Source organism: Lemur catta, chromosome 15 (assembly GCF_020740605.2).
Source record: "Lemur catta isolate mLemCat1 chromosome 15, mLemCat1.pri, whole genome shotgun sequence".
Classification (NCBI taxonomy): Eukaryota; Metazoa; Chordata; class Mammalia; order Primates; family Lemuridae; genus Lemur; species Lemur catta.
Genome location: NC_059142.1, coordinates 19,972,918 through 19,987,543, shown reverse-complemented (window position 1 = coordinate 19,987,543; position 14,626 = coordinate 19,972,918). Strand labels below are relative to the sequence as shown.

Here is a 14,626-nt window from a genome sequence, read left to right as displayed (position 1 = left end):
ATCCCCATGTTGAGGAAGAGGGTCAAGTTTATATCCCCAAATCCAGAAGGGCTCCTCCCCAAGCGTCCGGGGGAACCGTGGACAGGAGAATGTCCCTAAGGCTGCAGAGCCTGCGCCAGGCAGGTTTGCAAGCCACAGGTGGGTGTGGATTTCTGGTTGGCGATGTTCCCCCTCCTAGCATAGAGATTCCGCTCCTTCCAGTGCAGCTCCCTGTCAGTACCGTCCTTGGCCTGCTTCCCTAGAAAAAGCTGGTTCTGAGTCTTTTGCAACATTCTCCAAGAACACCGGTGCCTTTGCAAGTACAGGATCAACGTGCTGGGTCCGGGTCCTTTCTCCGAGTTGTGCGTGCGCTGCTGGCCCTGGGGCAGACGTGTGCCAGGAAGGCCTCTTTGCTGCCTGCTGAAAGGCCCGTGTCCTTGTCCTGGCTTCTTGGCCTCCAGGCGGGAGAACCAGCTGAAGCTGTCGCATGACTGGCTGTGCTACCTGGCCCCAGAGATCGTGCGCGAGATGACCCCCGGGAAGGACGAGGATCAGCTGCCGTTCTCCAAAGCCGCCGACGTCTACGCCTTTGGGTGAGCAGGCCCCTCGTGCTCCGAGGCCAAGTGTGGCCAAAAGACAGGGCCCTGGTGGCCATCGGGGGAGGGGCAGGTGTGCTTTGAGGTGTCTGCTGCCTAATGGATGCGTGACCACACCCTTGGCCTTCCGTGTCTCCACCTGTGAGATGGGGGGATGCTGGCACCTCCCAGCAGGGCCATTTCTCGAGAACTATTAATAAATTAGGTGATTGTGTTAAATGCATAACAGTGGCTGGCCGAGAACTGTCCCTCCCACTCCGGGGGAACTAGGTGTCCTGCCCACCAGGCTCTGCTGACCAGTAGAAATAAAATGTGAGTCAGATACAGAATTTACAGTTTTCTAGTAGCCATGCAAAAGAGAAACAGGTAAAATTAGTTTCAACAATATATTTCAGTTAATTCAATATATCTAAAATATTATTTCAGCATGTAATCAATGTAAAAAATGAATGAGATATTTTATGTTCTTTCTTCTTACTAAGTCTTCAAAATCTGGTGTGCGTTTCCCACCTACAGCACACCCCAGTTCAACTGTCCCCGTCTCAGTTGCTCAGTAGCCCCCTGTGGCGAGTGGCCCCCATGTTGGACAGCGCAGGGCTGACAGAGAAAGTCCCGCCCTAATAAGTCGGGAAGGCCGAGGGGACTTGGAGAGGCTGAGGAAGGCCCCCGCCCTGGCCACCCTGTGCTCTCTCTGGGTGTCCTTCCCACGGGGGTGGCCTGGGCACTGTCTCTTCCTCCCTCACCTTTAACTGTGTCACTTCCTGAGCACTGATGTGTGCCAGGCACCGGGCTTGGCATTTTTGTTACTCTGGAGGCGTCAGCCCCACTGAGGTTAGTTGTACCAGGATCTCGCAGGTACAAAGTGGCAGGACTGGGTCCACACTTGGGTCGGAATGACCACCAACTCTCTGCTCCAGCCTGTGCTGCCTCCGACTCCCACCACCACGGCAGCAGGGCCCAGATCCTCCAGGACGGGGAGAAGCTTCCAGATGCCATGAAAGCATCCCTGAAGCCTGGCGGGTGAGGAGCAAGGCCGGTAGGACCCTGGTTCTCTGGCTTGGCTCCTGGCTTTGGGAAGCTGGTTCTCTGGTTGCAGAACCCCCGGGCATGAGCTGGGCAGAGCCATCAGGAGTTCACGCTGTGCACGGTCTCTGCAGGACTATCTGGTATGAGCTACAAGCAAGAGACTGGCCCTTTAAGAACCAGGCTGCAGAGGCCTTGATCTGGCAGATTGGCAGCGGGGAAGGAATGAAGCGAGTCCTGGCATCCGTCAGCCTGGGGAAGGAAGTCAGCGTGAGTCGCCGCCTGCTCTGGGGGAGGGAAGCAGGGCCTGGGGGGGGGGCTGGACGCATGACACCGCTGCCCTTCACTGACCCACCTGGCAAGCGGGACCAGTGAGGGGCTCTGCAGCCTGGAGCTGTCATAATTAGTGATTACCGATTGGCACAGTGTGCACGACTGAGGATGGGGTGAGAACAGGGACCACAGAGGAGAAAATAAAACCATCCTTTCTCACCCCACTGGTCACTTCTCTCATTTCTTTCTAGTCTTCTCATCTATCTGTCTTAAAAAAGATAATGATTTTCAATGATTTATAAGATGAAAAGAAAGTAAAGCCCTGTATGTTATTTACATGAAAGAGGATAATAAAAAAAAATCACTGCTCAAAACACAAATAGTAGAGTTATGCTGTGGTATCAGGTCTTTCTCTATAATGTTTTTGTTGACTGTTTGAGAACAGACTGAAGTTTCCATGGCAGACTTGTTTTCAGGATGCTGAATTTTAGTTACAGTCGCTGGCTTCTCGTTTCTGAATGGCTTCTCTGCGTTCGTAAGTTTCCTTGCCGTGGCGCAGTGATATATGAAGAAACCCCAGGGCTTGACATTTTCAGTGTGATCAGTGATAACCACGTGTTCACGAATCACGTAGGATTCAGGCAGAACAGCCTTATGTTAATAGGTAACTCCAGTGGGTGTCTGGCCAGCGTCACAGGGGCCACCTAGCACTTGTCCAGGTTAAGATCTCAGTGGACTGTGAGCTGCTTGTGAAAGTCGTGAATAGTGTTGGCAGCGTCACTGTCCTTGAACTCTGGACAGGCATGGTGATGAATGCAACCTCCTCTGCCTCCCAGATCTTAGTAGGTCTTAATGTTTTCCTCAGTTGATGGGTAGCAGCAGTTAGAGCATCTTGAGAAGCCTCCTTTAAGGTGACATTATGTTTGATTCTACTTGATTCCACTGTGGTACATGTCATCTTGTTGAAGTGCAAAATATCTGTGGAGGTGTGCTCCCCGAGAATGACACCAAAATGCTACTCTACAGCACTAATAGCAGGCTCTTCTTTGGCCGCTTGATACCATTTCATCTGGGGTGTTGGGCCAGGAGTGTGGGGGATGAGCACCTTGCTTCAGGCTCGTCCTTCTGGGCCAGAGCTGGTTGAATGCCACCTTCACCAGGGCGTGTCCTTGGGCACCTTAGGAGAGTATGGTGGGCTCAAGATTGGGGTCTGGGCCTCCTGGCTGTCACTGTAGCCCTTTGGCTGGGCCCTGGGACAGCTCAGATGGCAGCTAAAGTAGCCACTGCCTTCCAATCTTTAAAAAAAAAAAAATGTAAAAATACATAATCTTTAACAAAATCAAGATCATAATATACAACTGACTTTTTTAATTGTGACTTTTTCCACATAGCATTCTATTATGCTCATTATCTAGAGTCATTGACAAGCCTTTATCGATAAGCCTGTCTACCCCTCTGTCCTGTGGCTGCACCACAGCGTACCTACTCCTGTCCCTGGACATTGAGGAGATTTCCAGTTTTCACCTTTACAATAAAAGTTAGTGAGGCCATGTCTGTATAAACAAGAGTGTGTATATATGTCTCTAATGTCTGAGAGAAAACACTGCTAGTGAGTTGCCGCCGGCAGCCGTCTCCGTTCCCTTTCTGCACACTGGGCACCCTGGAGCAGAGTGTTAAGTGCCGTCTCAGGCGAGGAGGTGGCCTGGAGCAGAGCGGACCCGAGAGGGCTGGGGTCCGGCTCTGCACCAGCTGCAGGTCAGAATCATCTGGGAGCTTTATACAAACACGAGGGTCAGGGCCTTCCCCACAGAGATGCCCATTCAATTGGCCTGGGATGGTTTTAAATAAAGCTCTTGGATAATTCTAGAGCACAGCCAGAGTTCTGAACTAATTGGAAGGATTTCTTTTAGTTTGGGGTGATGGGTGCTTTGAAGCCTTTTAAGAACAGGTTGGGGTCAGGGAGTAGGGGAGTGGGGACACAGAATGTTCCGGCAGCCTGCTCCGGCTCGGGAGGGCTGTCTCTCCTGTCGGGTCCTATCTTTTCTCATTTTAGTACATTGCTGTGGGAGTGGGGCTGGGGGTGTCAGTGGCAATAAAAAATGATTTTAAATCATAGTCAAACACAGGGAGTGCCCTCTGGGTGGCACCTTTCTCTGTCCCTCCGGCCGCACTGCTGTCTGTGTCACGTGCCGAGGCAGCCGGTGAGTTTTTGTCCGGGGATGCACACGCAGGGAGACATCAAATGGCCAGAGCGGTTCTTCATGAGAACCAGCAGTCCCAGCCTCCAAAAGCACCAGCGTCTTGTTCTGTGAGCTCTTCGCTCCCTGTCCCTCTGTCCCTTCCACAGCGCAACTTGGGTCAGCTTTCCCCGCACTCGTGTGTTGTTAATGTCGGTGTCACGTTGCCGTGAGTAAACTTTCCACACTGTGTCTGCAGACTGAGGCTAAGCGGGAAGACGATAGGCAGCGTGTGCACCGTTACCTTAGACTGTAGGAGCACTGGCCGCTGGTCAGGCAGGTCACCGGGGTGACGTCGTCTTCTTTGTGGGTCCGTCTCTTCCACTTCGTCCATTGCTCAAAGGCCCACGATTTTGTCGGCTTCATAGTTGGACCGTGGCTTTCTCGTGCAGTGTTAGTTTTTCCTGTAGTTTTAATTGCCTTTTTTTGTTGTTGTTGAGAGAAGAAACAAACACCTTTATCATATTCCTGAGGTCTTTTAGCGCCTTCGTCGTTCTGCTTATTGAATGGAACCTGTTCCAGTCTTTTCAGAGCCCACTGATTTCTTATCATTGGAATCTGCGGGATTCTAGGTCTGCTGCTCGGCTGTTACCTTCTGTTTTCTGTTCATTCATTCCTGGGGCAGTTGCACTGTTCCTTGTGTCTCATGTCTGCCCCTCTCTTTATTTGCACTCCAGCAAAATGAGGGAAAAACCTAAAGAAACTGTCTCCCAGTTGATGAATAGGAGACAATCCTTGCATGCCTAAAAAAGTTCTTATTTTGTCCATATAGCAGTAGCATTTTAAGTTCATATAATTTTCCCTCAGAACACAAAGATTTTGCTCTGCTGTCTAAGAGTCCAGTGCATTGTTGAAAAATCTGGTGTTGTTCTGATTCACAACCTTTTGTAGATGCTTATCTTATTCCTTCTGGAAACATCTAGGATTTTCTCTTTATCTTTGCTGTAGTGAAATTTCATATGTCTGAGTTGAGGGTTTTTTGTTTGTTTGTTTTTAGTGAAGTCCCTTTATTGGGCCTTTTCAGCTGAAGACTCCTGTTTCCTTTGGAAGTTTCTGGGAAATTTTCTTTTATTATGTCTATGATAATTTTTTGCTGAGTGTTTTGTGGAAATTCATGTTCAACAGAATCTGGTTCTTCTTAGTGAGCCTCCGTGTCTTTTACTTCCTCAGTTTTATCTTCTTGTACTTCGAATGTTGGTTCAGAAAACACTTCCTTATTTGTTGGAATAGCTTTTCTCTCTCTGTCTCTGACACACACACACACACACACACACACACACACACCTGATACGGCAGGCAGCCCCATGGGGTCAGGTTTTTCAGAAAAAAGGCCCGAGTCACACACACGCACGCACACACACACACACACACACACACACCTGATACGGCAGGCAGCCCCATGGGGTCAGGTTTTTCAGAAAAAAGGCCCGAGTTGCTGGGTCTGAGTGGTGTGTGTGTTCTGCCCACGTGTTCTGTCGTGCACGCAGGCCTGTTTCCTCACAGGCGGTTCCCCTGAATCGGGAGGCTCGGGGTGTGCTGTGTGCACATGCAGATCCTGGAGCAGGTGGCAAAATGCCGCAGTGTGAAGGGCTTTCCTTGTGGGGCGAGGGGCGATCTGGACAGCTGTCCTGCCGACTCTCAGCTGCTGCCCCTGTATTTAGTCATCCTTGTCACTCCTGGGCTCCATTCTGTTGACACTGAGGCTCCCACCTCTGCAGCAGCCCCACCCTACACGTCTTCCAAGCATCTTGCTTTTTACTTTTACTTGTGGACATTGTGCCTCCACTTTGCATCGTCTAAAAACCAACAACCCCATTTCTGACCTCTGTCCCGCTACCCGTCTGTCAGCGTGGTTACTCTTATTTGTGGGTAGGGGCTGATCTAAGAAGGAAGGAATGGAGGCAAACTCATGCGCTTCGTTTTGAACTAGAAGCATGAGAGCTCTTCTGAAACAGTTATTTCTCAGCTCTGCACGTCGGCAGGGTGTTCAGAGGGCGCCAGCGAGGGGGAGCTCAAGAGCATCACAGGGGCCCTTTGTGGAGCACCCTGCCGTGCCGCCCCGTTTCCTTCTCCTCCCAGCCATCCTACACACCACTAATGGCAGCTCCGTTTGCAGGAGATCCTGTCTGCCTGCTGGGCTTTTGAGCTGCAGGAGAGACCCAGCTTCAGCCTGTTGATGGACATGCTGGAGAAGCTGCCCAAGCTGAACCGACGGCTCTCCCACCCCGGGCACTTCTGGAAATCGGCTGAGTAAGTTCCCTTCCGTGAGCCAGAACCTGCCCTCCAGGCCCTCGCAGCCTCACCTGGGGTCGTAGAGGCACCTGCTGCTCTGTCTGCCCAAGACTTTGGGGAATGCACAAAGCTGATCAGCCAGCGGTGACTCATCCCTTTGCCCAAGTGATGCCAAGAATTTCCATTTACCGAGTTTATTTTGGAGACTCCCTTTGACAGGCGAGCACCTCCAGTTCACATCTGCGAAAAACGGCACATCACTGTTATCAGACAGACCAGCACTGATGCCAGGCCGGGACTAGGAGGTTCTGCCTAGGAAGGGGCAAGATGGGCCAGCTGGAAGTCAGAGTGACGTGGTGCTCAGCGTCACCAAAAGAAGCAGAGTCCATATTGCTTACAGTGACAGCGACTCAAACACAGAGGTCTTTAGCACAAAAATCCAGCCACCTGTTATGGGACCACATTGCGTGGGTTCATATGGTGCTTTGGTGCTAGAAGCTCCCTCCCTCCTCTGTTTAATCGCACAGCCCTTTGCACCCCTGGTGCTGCTGCTCTGGGCAGCGGAGGCCACTGTCATCTCTCCTGCATTCTGTCTCGTTCCCTTTTTCCCTTTGTTCCTCTGGCTGCCTCAGCCAGAACACTCAAAAGAGACCTTTACCTGCCTAGAATGCTTCGTGAGAACCCGGGGAAGTTCTTCCTTGTGCTGGGCCTCACTTTCTGCAGCTTTAAAAAGCCAAGGCTGGGCAAGATGCAGGGTGGCCAGGTGGTGAATACTTTTTGCAGACCAGGTGGGCAGTTCGAGTCCTCGTCCCTGGGATGAGCACTGCCTCTGCCGCGAAGACTCGGCACTGCCGTACCTAGCACAGGAGCAGCCACAGGCCACGCTGCACCTTGATTCTGGAAATCAGAGTTGCATGGAACTTTTCCATGTCATAAGGTAGTCTTCTTTGGATGTTTTCCTCCCCAACCATTTAGAAAGGTAAAAGCTATTCTTAGTCTGCGGGTTGTACAGAAGCAGGTGTCAGGCCACACTTGACCCACAGGCTGGGCTCCCGAACGAGATGAACAGTTTTAAACTGTTTCAAGGTGAAGGATGCTTTCTAAAAGTGAAATCACCCTCAGAGCCCGGATATATAAAACAGATGAAGTGGAGCTGTTCTTGATGGGGATGGGGGCAAGAGCCTGTCTGCCACCCCCTGCCCCGGTAGCCCGGGAGGCCCCCAGTCTCTGCACACGCGTCCCGACCCCGAGGAGCTGCATACCCAGCTGTCGCACCTGGTGTGTGGTGGCAGCAGCGTTCCTTGTCCTAGAGAGGGTCAGGTAGGAAATAGCTTAGGCTTGCAGGTGATACAGTCTGGTATGTGTCTTTTTTTTTTCCCCCCAAATACCTTTTAAAATGGTCAAAAATATTTCTTAGCTTGTGGCCCGATTTGGTTTGCACGTACCTCGCCAGCCCCGTGGAGAGGCCCAGCGTGAGGCTCTCAAACAGAGGATGCGAGTCGGAGAAACCACTGAGGAATACATCACGCTCTGCAGATTTGGGCCAGCTGCAGGGACGGCTGGGAGGAACACCAAGTTGGGGTTAGGGAGTCGTGTATCTTCTAATGCAATACCGGATTCAGTATTTTGCTCTTAGGACGGGTCAGAACCCAAGTTACCCCATATTTAGAGGTGTGAGTTTTGCTCAGCCATTGCTGCGCACCTGCCACACACCTGGGGACACACACACGGCCAAGACCAGGTCTCCGCCAGCGAGGAGGTCACGGTCTAGTTGGGAATAAAGACAGACACACTGTAGTGACACCTCCACGTGGCAGGATTCCGTCTTGTGACTTTTGTATTCCCAGCTCCTAGCACAGTCCCAGGGACATAATAGTTGGTCAGTAAGTATGCACTGGGCACGGGAATGCATAAGCAAATGATGACAGCATGCCGAATGCTGTGGGAAAGCACAGTGGCCTGTCCCCCCACGCCAGGGGCTTGAGAAACGGCCTGCAGAGGAAGGGTCGGTCGTCAGAGCCAGGTTTTGAGCTGGAACTGTCCCCCCAGAGAGCAGGTCAAGGAAAGTGACATGAGGTGCAGGCCTGAGCTCTGGGCTGGTCCTGTCAGACATCAGGCAACTCTGTTAATGACCTGGGTCCTGGGTTTCTCATCCATGAAAGAGAAGGCTGCACGGGGTGGGCTCTGCATTCAGGGGATGATTCTGTATCCCCTAAAACCGGACGGCCCCACCTTCTCATTTCCTGGGTGGGAAACTGAGTCACAAATGGGGGAAAGGAAGGCATGCCAGCATACCTGAACTAGTCTGTGTGGAAGCCCCTGGTCACAATGTTTACTCTCTCTTTTCTTTCCCATTGTCTTGTTCCTTTTTTTTATTTCCGGGGGGTGGCGGATACACTTCCTGTCCTGTCATCTCACCCCTTTCTCATCACGCTGATTCCTTCGCCTGTCCGCCGGGGGCGACACGACCACCTGCTGGGGCTGGACTGCTCTTTTCCCACGCCTGGTGCAATGGTCGCGGGGCACTTCCAGTCGCTGGAGGAGCCGCTACTACGGGAAAGGACGCTACGGCCACCCCGACTTTAAGAACTCCTGTCCGGTTCTGGAGGAATAGTGTGTCTCCCGTCCCTTCCCTCACTCTTGGCCTGTTTGTGGTTGTCCCCTTGCACACCCACTCCCCGTGTGTCTGCGTCCCAGCTCCTCATCTTGCGCGATTTATTCCCGTAAACCGAGTGGTGTTCCTGCAGCTCACACGGCCACCAGCAAGGGCCACACAGGCTTGTGTCTCCCTCCACGGGTGAGAGAAGGCCCACAGCACGTGGCAGGGCCTCTGTCCACACCAAGAGTGGATGGATGGCTTGTCCCTGGGTGGGAGAGAACTCAGATCATTGATTTGAGTCCCCAGGGTCACCGCTGGCCAGAGCTCAAAAGAGGAGAATCCAGTGAGCAAAAATACTCCTGGAAGTAAATTCTGATAGTTGAGGGCTGAGGACCCGTGGGCCTGTTGGCCAACCTCTCTCTAAGCGTCCTGCGATGGGGCCCTGCGGGAGCTTGGAGAAGCTTCTTTGTGCCCGGGCTCTCCTCCAAGCTCGCTGTGCTGCCAAGCCTGGGGAACGGAGGTGGGGAATGTCCCATCTCTCTGCAGGGACAGCAGGTCCCCTGCCCAGCCGCTCTGGCCAGGCCTCCAGCTCCCCCGGGCGCAGCCCTGGGCTCCGGCTCTGACGCTGCTCTCCCTTCTCTCCCCCTGTAGGTTGTAGGCCTGGCCGCTTTGCACCCACCAGGGCCTTCCTCCCTCCTAATCGGCAGCTCAGCACCATGACTTCTGCCAAAACGCAAACTGAGATGCGGGCACTAACCCGGGGGATGCCACCTCTGCTGCTCCAGTCTTCTCACGCGAGACTTCCTTTGCGTTGTCTGTTTTTACAACCGGCCCTGTCCCTTCTCTGCGTGACCTGCGTGTGCCTGAGTGACTGTCCTCAGAGGATCCCACTAACTGAGCTCCCTCCAAGGCGGTCTGAGCAGCTTCTAACTACCTTCCTGGACGTGACTTTTACTTCTGTCTTGTTCTTCATCTGAGGGCTGGTCTTGTTTCCGTCTGGGTGGCCCCGTCTCACTGCTAACACCTCCGTGAGATCTATCCCCACCGCCTGCGCACACCGGCCTCCCGCTGAGTGTGCGCGTGGCACGTGGGAGGGTTCTGCTTGGCTTCTAACCCGTGGGGATCTTACTGAGCAAGGAGTGGGGTGGTTTCAGAGCTGCCCAGAGGCCAGCACCCTGGTCACAGACCCTCTTCCAAGTTCTTCTCAGTCCCCTCCGTAGAGTTGGGGCAGGAGACATGGAAAGTTCAGTTGCCATGACGACATCAGCTTGGAAGGGTCGTGTCCTCAGCGGCACACTCAGAAAAGCTGTCCTAAAGCAGCGGGATGCCAGTCTGCAGACAAGTTCACTGACAAAAACAAAGCTGCTGCCCCCACGCCCCGCCCTGGCACAATTACTCCCTTTGCACGTGCCCAGTGCTCCACAGACCAGACCCCAGGCCACATCAGGAGCGTGGCTGACGGGCCACCTGCGACAGAGCCACCGCACTGTGTACTAAATGCAGATTCCTGCCCACCCTCCCCAGCACCCCTGCTGGATCCGGATCTCTGGACTCAGGCTCTGGGAATCTGCATTTCACCCCACTTACCGGGTGGCCCCAGTGCACCCCAGCACTTGAGTCGATGTCTAAAAGGAGCGTGGGCTGTCACTCCTGGTCCTGGGAGTCAGGTCGTACTTCTCTCCCAGTTCCACTTGGGGCAAGAGCTTTCCTGGGCTGCAAGTGAGAAAACGATTCAGACAAGCCCACGCCAAGTGCTGGGAGCTGGGGATTCAGAGACGAGCTACTGTCACTGGCCGGGGCACCTCTGCCAAGGCTGTTGCCAAACAGTCATTTTCACTTGTTGGTGTGCGGGTGGGGGCCTCTGCTGAGCTTCTGGAACTGGCCCATCTCGTAGCCAGTGGGACCCTAACTCTGATCAGGACCAGCAGAGCTGTGACCCTTGTTTTTGTTCCTCTTTGCAGCATTGACAGCAAAGTCGTACCCCGGTTTGAAAGGTTTGGCTTGGGCGTCCTGGAGTCCAGTAATCCAAAGATGTAGCCCGCCGTGCAGTTTTTCTGCTGCCTATTTATTTCTTTTTGAAATGTGTTTCCGAAACACCCACACGACCACCACGACAGAAGACACGCTCTGCCCGCCCAGCGCTGCAGACAGGAGCGCGGAGATGGAGCTGCCCCTGCCGTGTCTCAAAACGGCACCACCAACCACCAAACCTGTCCCGACCGACAGCAGATGTTTACATGTATGTTTCTGCTAAGCGAACTCGATGTTTTACAGTAGTAATAATAAAAACAGTCCACGCGTAGGCACACTGGCACCGATGGCCAGGACGGCAGGAGTGGCCGTCCCCTCTGGAGCACCCTGTGGGCAGTGAGGGGCCCACGCTGGGCCAGGAGGAAGAAAAGCATCGTGACTGTGGCTGTTCTCCGGTAGGGCAAGGGGCCCACAGGGTCTGGGCCGGCCTCTGCCTTGGCCCAAAACCCCGTCAGCGGGGAACCTCTCTCTGTAGGGTTCTCTCCTCGTCCTGTCACAGGGACACTGTCCCCTCCTCATCTTGCAGAGGAAACCCTGGCTAGGAACCAAGCTGAATTACAGGGCTTGGGAGCTCCCAGAGAGCTTGCACTCACCTTGCCACCCCTGTACTCCAGGCTGTTCTGCTGGAAAAGTAGAGACAAAATTCAAATGACATCTGGGCTCTTCCAGCGGCTCCCAGCCAGGGCTTCTGCCGCAAGGTGAGGAAACATCCACGTGCCTGTACAGGTGTCTCTTTTTTGAAGGCCCCAGGCAGGCACCAAGGGGACAGGACTGAGTCCTCAGCTTTTAGACCCATCCCGGTCCCTGACTGACATTTGACCCCAGGGCTGAGGGCCAGCCCAGCAGCTGTGCGGACCATGAGGGCTTGGTGGGTGGGAACCAGGAAGATGAGGGAGGGAGGGAAAGTAGACGGCAGCAGGTACCTAACCTTCCTGGCTCAGAGTGACCCTGGCAGACTGACCCATCGTCAGTCATGCCAGAAGTTTCTACCCACCTCTTCCTCTTCACTAGTCCTGTTGAAACCCCTTAGCCCATTCCTGACTCCTCTGGCCGTGCTCTGAGCTCAGACGGGGCACGTGGCCTGTGTCCACGCCTTTTGCTTGGACCCACCCAACAAGCCCCCGTCAGCAGAGCCTTCCCCAGCACCGCCAGGCGTCTGCTTGGGTCCCTTGGAACCACAAGGAGGGGCTGGATTAGCGAAAGTCTTTGGCGTGAGAGCACCACACCTGAGTTCCTTAGAAACTGTCACCTACAGAGAAAAGTTCCAAATGGCAAAGAAGCCCTTAAGGGGAGGTTATGTTACCCTAGGCTCCAAGACCAGAAAGGAAGAGGGGTGAAGGGTGGAGATGTGATTGGATTCAGGCCCAGAACCTGTGGCTGTGCTCTGAGCTCAGGTTGGGAGCAGGGAGGCCTGCGGCTCCCCCCTTTCAGTTAGGCCCACCTAGTGGAGCCCCCGATCTTCAGAGCCTTCCCTAGCCCCGGAATCTGGTCCAAACGTCCTGTGACACAAGCCTCCCTGCCTCCCTCTCTCCAGGCTGAGCACTCCTTGGGCAGCCCCTCCTTGGGGGGCACAGTGGCCCAGCAGTGCAGTCGTGTCCTGGGACATGAGCATCCTGGCCCTTTCTGGTCAGGGTGTGGGGAGGAAGGAGGAATTGTAAGCCACTTGGGTTCAGCTCTGTTTGGGGCTTTTCCGTGCTGTGGTGGGACTGTTGATTGTACCCCATCATCCCTTTGGCCTCCCACGTGGCTGCGCCTTCCCAGAGATCGCAGTGTGTGTGTCTCCAGCCTGTCACCTTCCCACTGTGACGCTGGCCTTTGCCTGGGTGAGGGCAGACCCAGTGGACGTGCTGGTGAGCCCCCCGGGTTGGACGGCAGCTCAGTGAGTCAGGTCACCTGCTCCCTGACCCCAGGCCCACAGAAAGTCTGGGTTTTGCTTTCTCTTGTGAGTGTCACCGTTCGAGAAGCTCTCATTGAGCACCTACAGTGCACTTGGTCTTGTGCAAGTGCTGGGGACCTAGAGGTAGGAGCAGTCACCGTCCCCACCCTTAAGGAACTGACGATCCGATGGGGGCCTGCGATCTGCCAGGAACCCGGAAGCCACTTGGTCGCGAGGGTGGAGCTGAGGACTTGGGGGACACCCTCCTTCCCTTCCTCTCCGAGGCCCCGGGCAGACTCTCGGGCTGCTGCCTCTGCACTGCCTGTCATTTAAGAAATCCCCCCACGATGGTCCCCTTCTCCCTTTTTATTTAAGTGACTGTGAACTGCAGTTAGGAAGACGCGCGTGCCCTGCTGTGTGCCCTCTCCGTCCGCCTTGGGAACACACGGAGGACGACAGACACTGTGAATTCAGCCCTCACGGCGACTGTGAAGGGCACGGAGAAGGGTGGGAGGGCTTGGCGAGAGCTCCCGGGGCCGTGGAGGTCCCCACTGGGGTCTGAGAGCGGAGCCCGAGCTCTGGCCCTTCGCGGCACCCCCGGTGCCCAGCCTCGCCTCCGAGCCCTGCTGCCTTCAACCGCCAGAGCCGCGGCGCCCTGGGTTTCCAGCTCGACGTCAGCTGTGAGCGCGTGCAGCACAGTTGATCTCCCCACAGCACCAAAGCAAAACACCCTCTGCCATCTCCTGGCATTTCTTCTTGTCACAGGGGGGAGTGGCAAGCCCTGTAAGCCGGTGTTATTCTGTATTGATTTGGAGTGGGGAGAGGCGGAGACGAATGTGAAGCCAGCTGTAGTCTGTGCTGTGCTGCAGCGTCAGCCAGGATTCCATCCGTGTGTGCAGACCCAGGGTCTTCTGTGGCCACGGGGCACACACCTGCTCTTTTTGAATGTGATGTAAAATTTGTACAGTAAAAGTTTTTATATTTTCTATCAACTGCGTTTGTCTTCCAGAAATGCCATTAATTTAAATTAAAATGGTTAGTATTAACAAATGTGCTGTATCGGGTTTTTCTGCCACTGGCAAGAATAATGGCCTCTTATGCTGAGCCGGGCCGGGTGTCTGGAGTTTGTGAATAAAGTTGTGCCAAGGTGTCCCGGGGCTTGTGTTTGCTCTGGTGGGTTGCAGGTGAGTGTTGGGGACCACTTGGATGGATGACATAGGAGGACAGGAATGGATGGGTCAGGGGGTGTTTGAACCCCCTGTAGGGGTTAAAGGAGGTCCTTCCAAAGGAAGAGAGAAAGTTATGCTTGGATGTCAGAAGCAGGTATTTCTCAGCAGATGGAGGAATCTGGAAAGGAGCAGTGTCAAAAGCCCATGGTGCGCAGAGGAAGATCACCCAGCCCCCAGCAGTGACAAAGCCCATGAGCAGACCCAGAGTGAGGCCCAGACCCGGCCAGTATCTCCCTTGGCTGGAGGTGCCTTTGCCTTGTAGGAGCCTTGGGGGACGGGGTGGGGCAGCGTCCATCTAAATCTAATTTCTAGGAGCCTGTTGTTGCCAGTTATCTATACAGAGAGGTGATTAGGAGATTAGAGTAAGCAGAATAGGTGGAGGAAGAGGACGTTTGTGGGGTCCCCTACTGGGAGCCAGGGGTGCTTTCTATACATTATCTTAACTCTCACAACGGCAGGTAGGAATCATGATGTTCCAGCTGAGGAAACAGGTTCTGAGAGTTTAAGGTATTCATCCAGCGGGTGGCAAGTCCAGGACTCAGGCTACAGCT

General features: G+C 54.1%; 1 protein-coding gene across 8 annotated transcripts in view; it reads left to right on the top strand.

Moving 5' to 3' along the window:
- KSR1 (kinase suppressor of ras 1) overlaps positions 1–13,896 on the top strand; it is a 153,500-nt gene extending 139,604 nt beyond the window's left edge. For 4 of the 8 annotated variants that reach the window (XM_045525413.1, XM_045525412.1, XM_045525418.1 and 1 more), the window contains 5 exons: positions 441–572; positions 1,733–1,868; positions 6,225–6,358; positions 8,873–8,953; positions 10,901–13,896. In XM_045525413.1, the coding sequence (XP_045381369.1) occupies positions 441–572; positions 1,733–1,868; positions 6,225–6,358; positions 8,873–8,953; positions 10,901–10,976 (559 nt within the window). In that variant the 3' untranslated portion in view covers positions 10,977–13,896. The other 4 variants (XM_045525415.1, XM_045525414.1, XR_006728799.1 and 1 more) reach the window with 3 other exon arrangements.
- Positions 13,897–14,626: the final 730 nt, after the last annotated feature.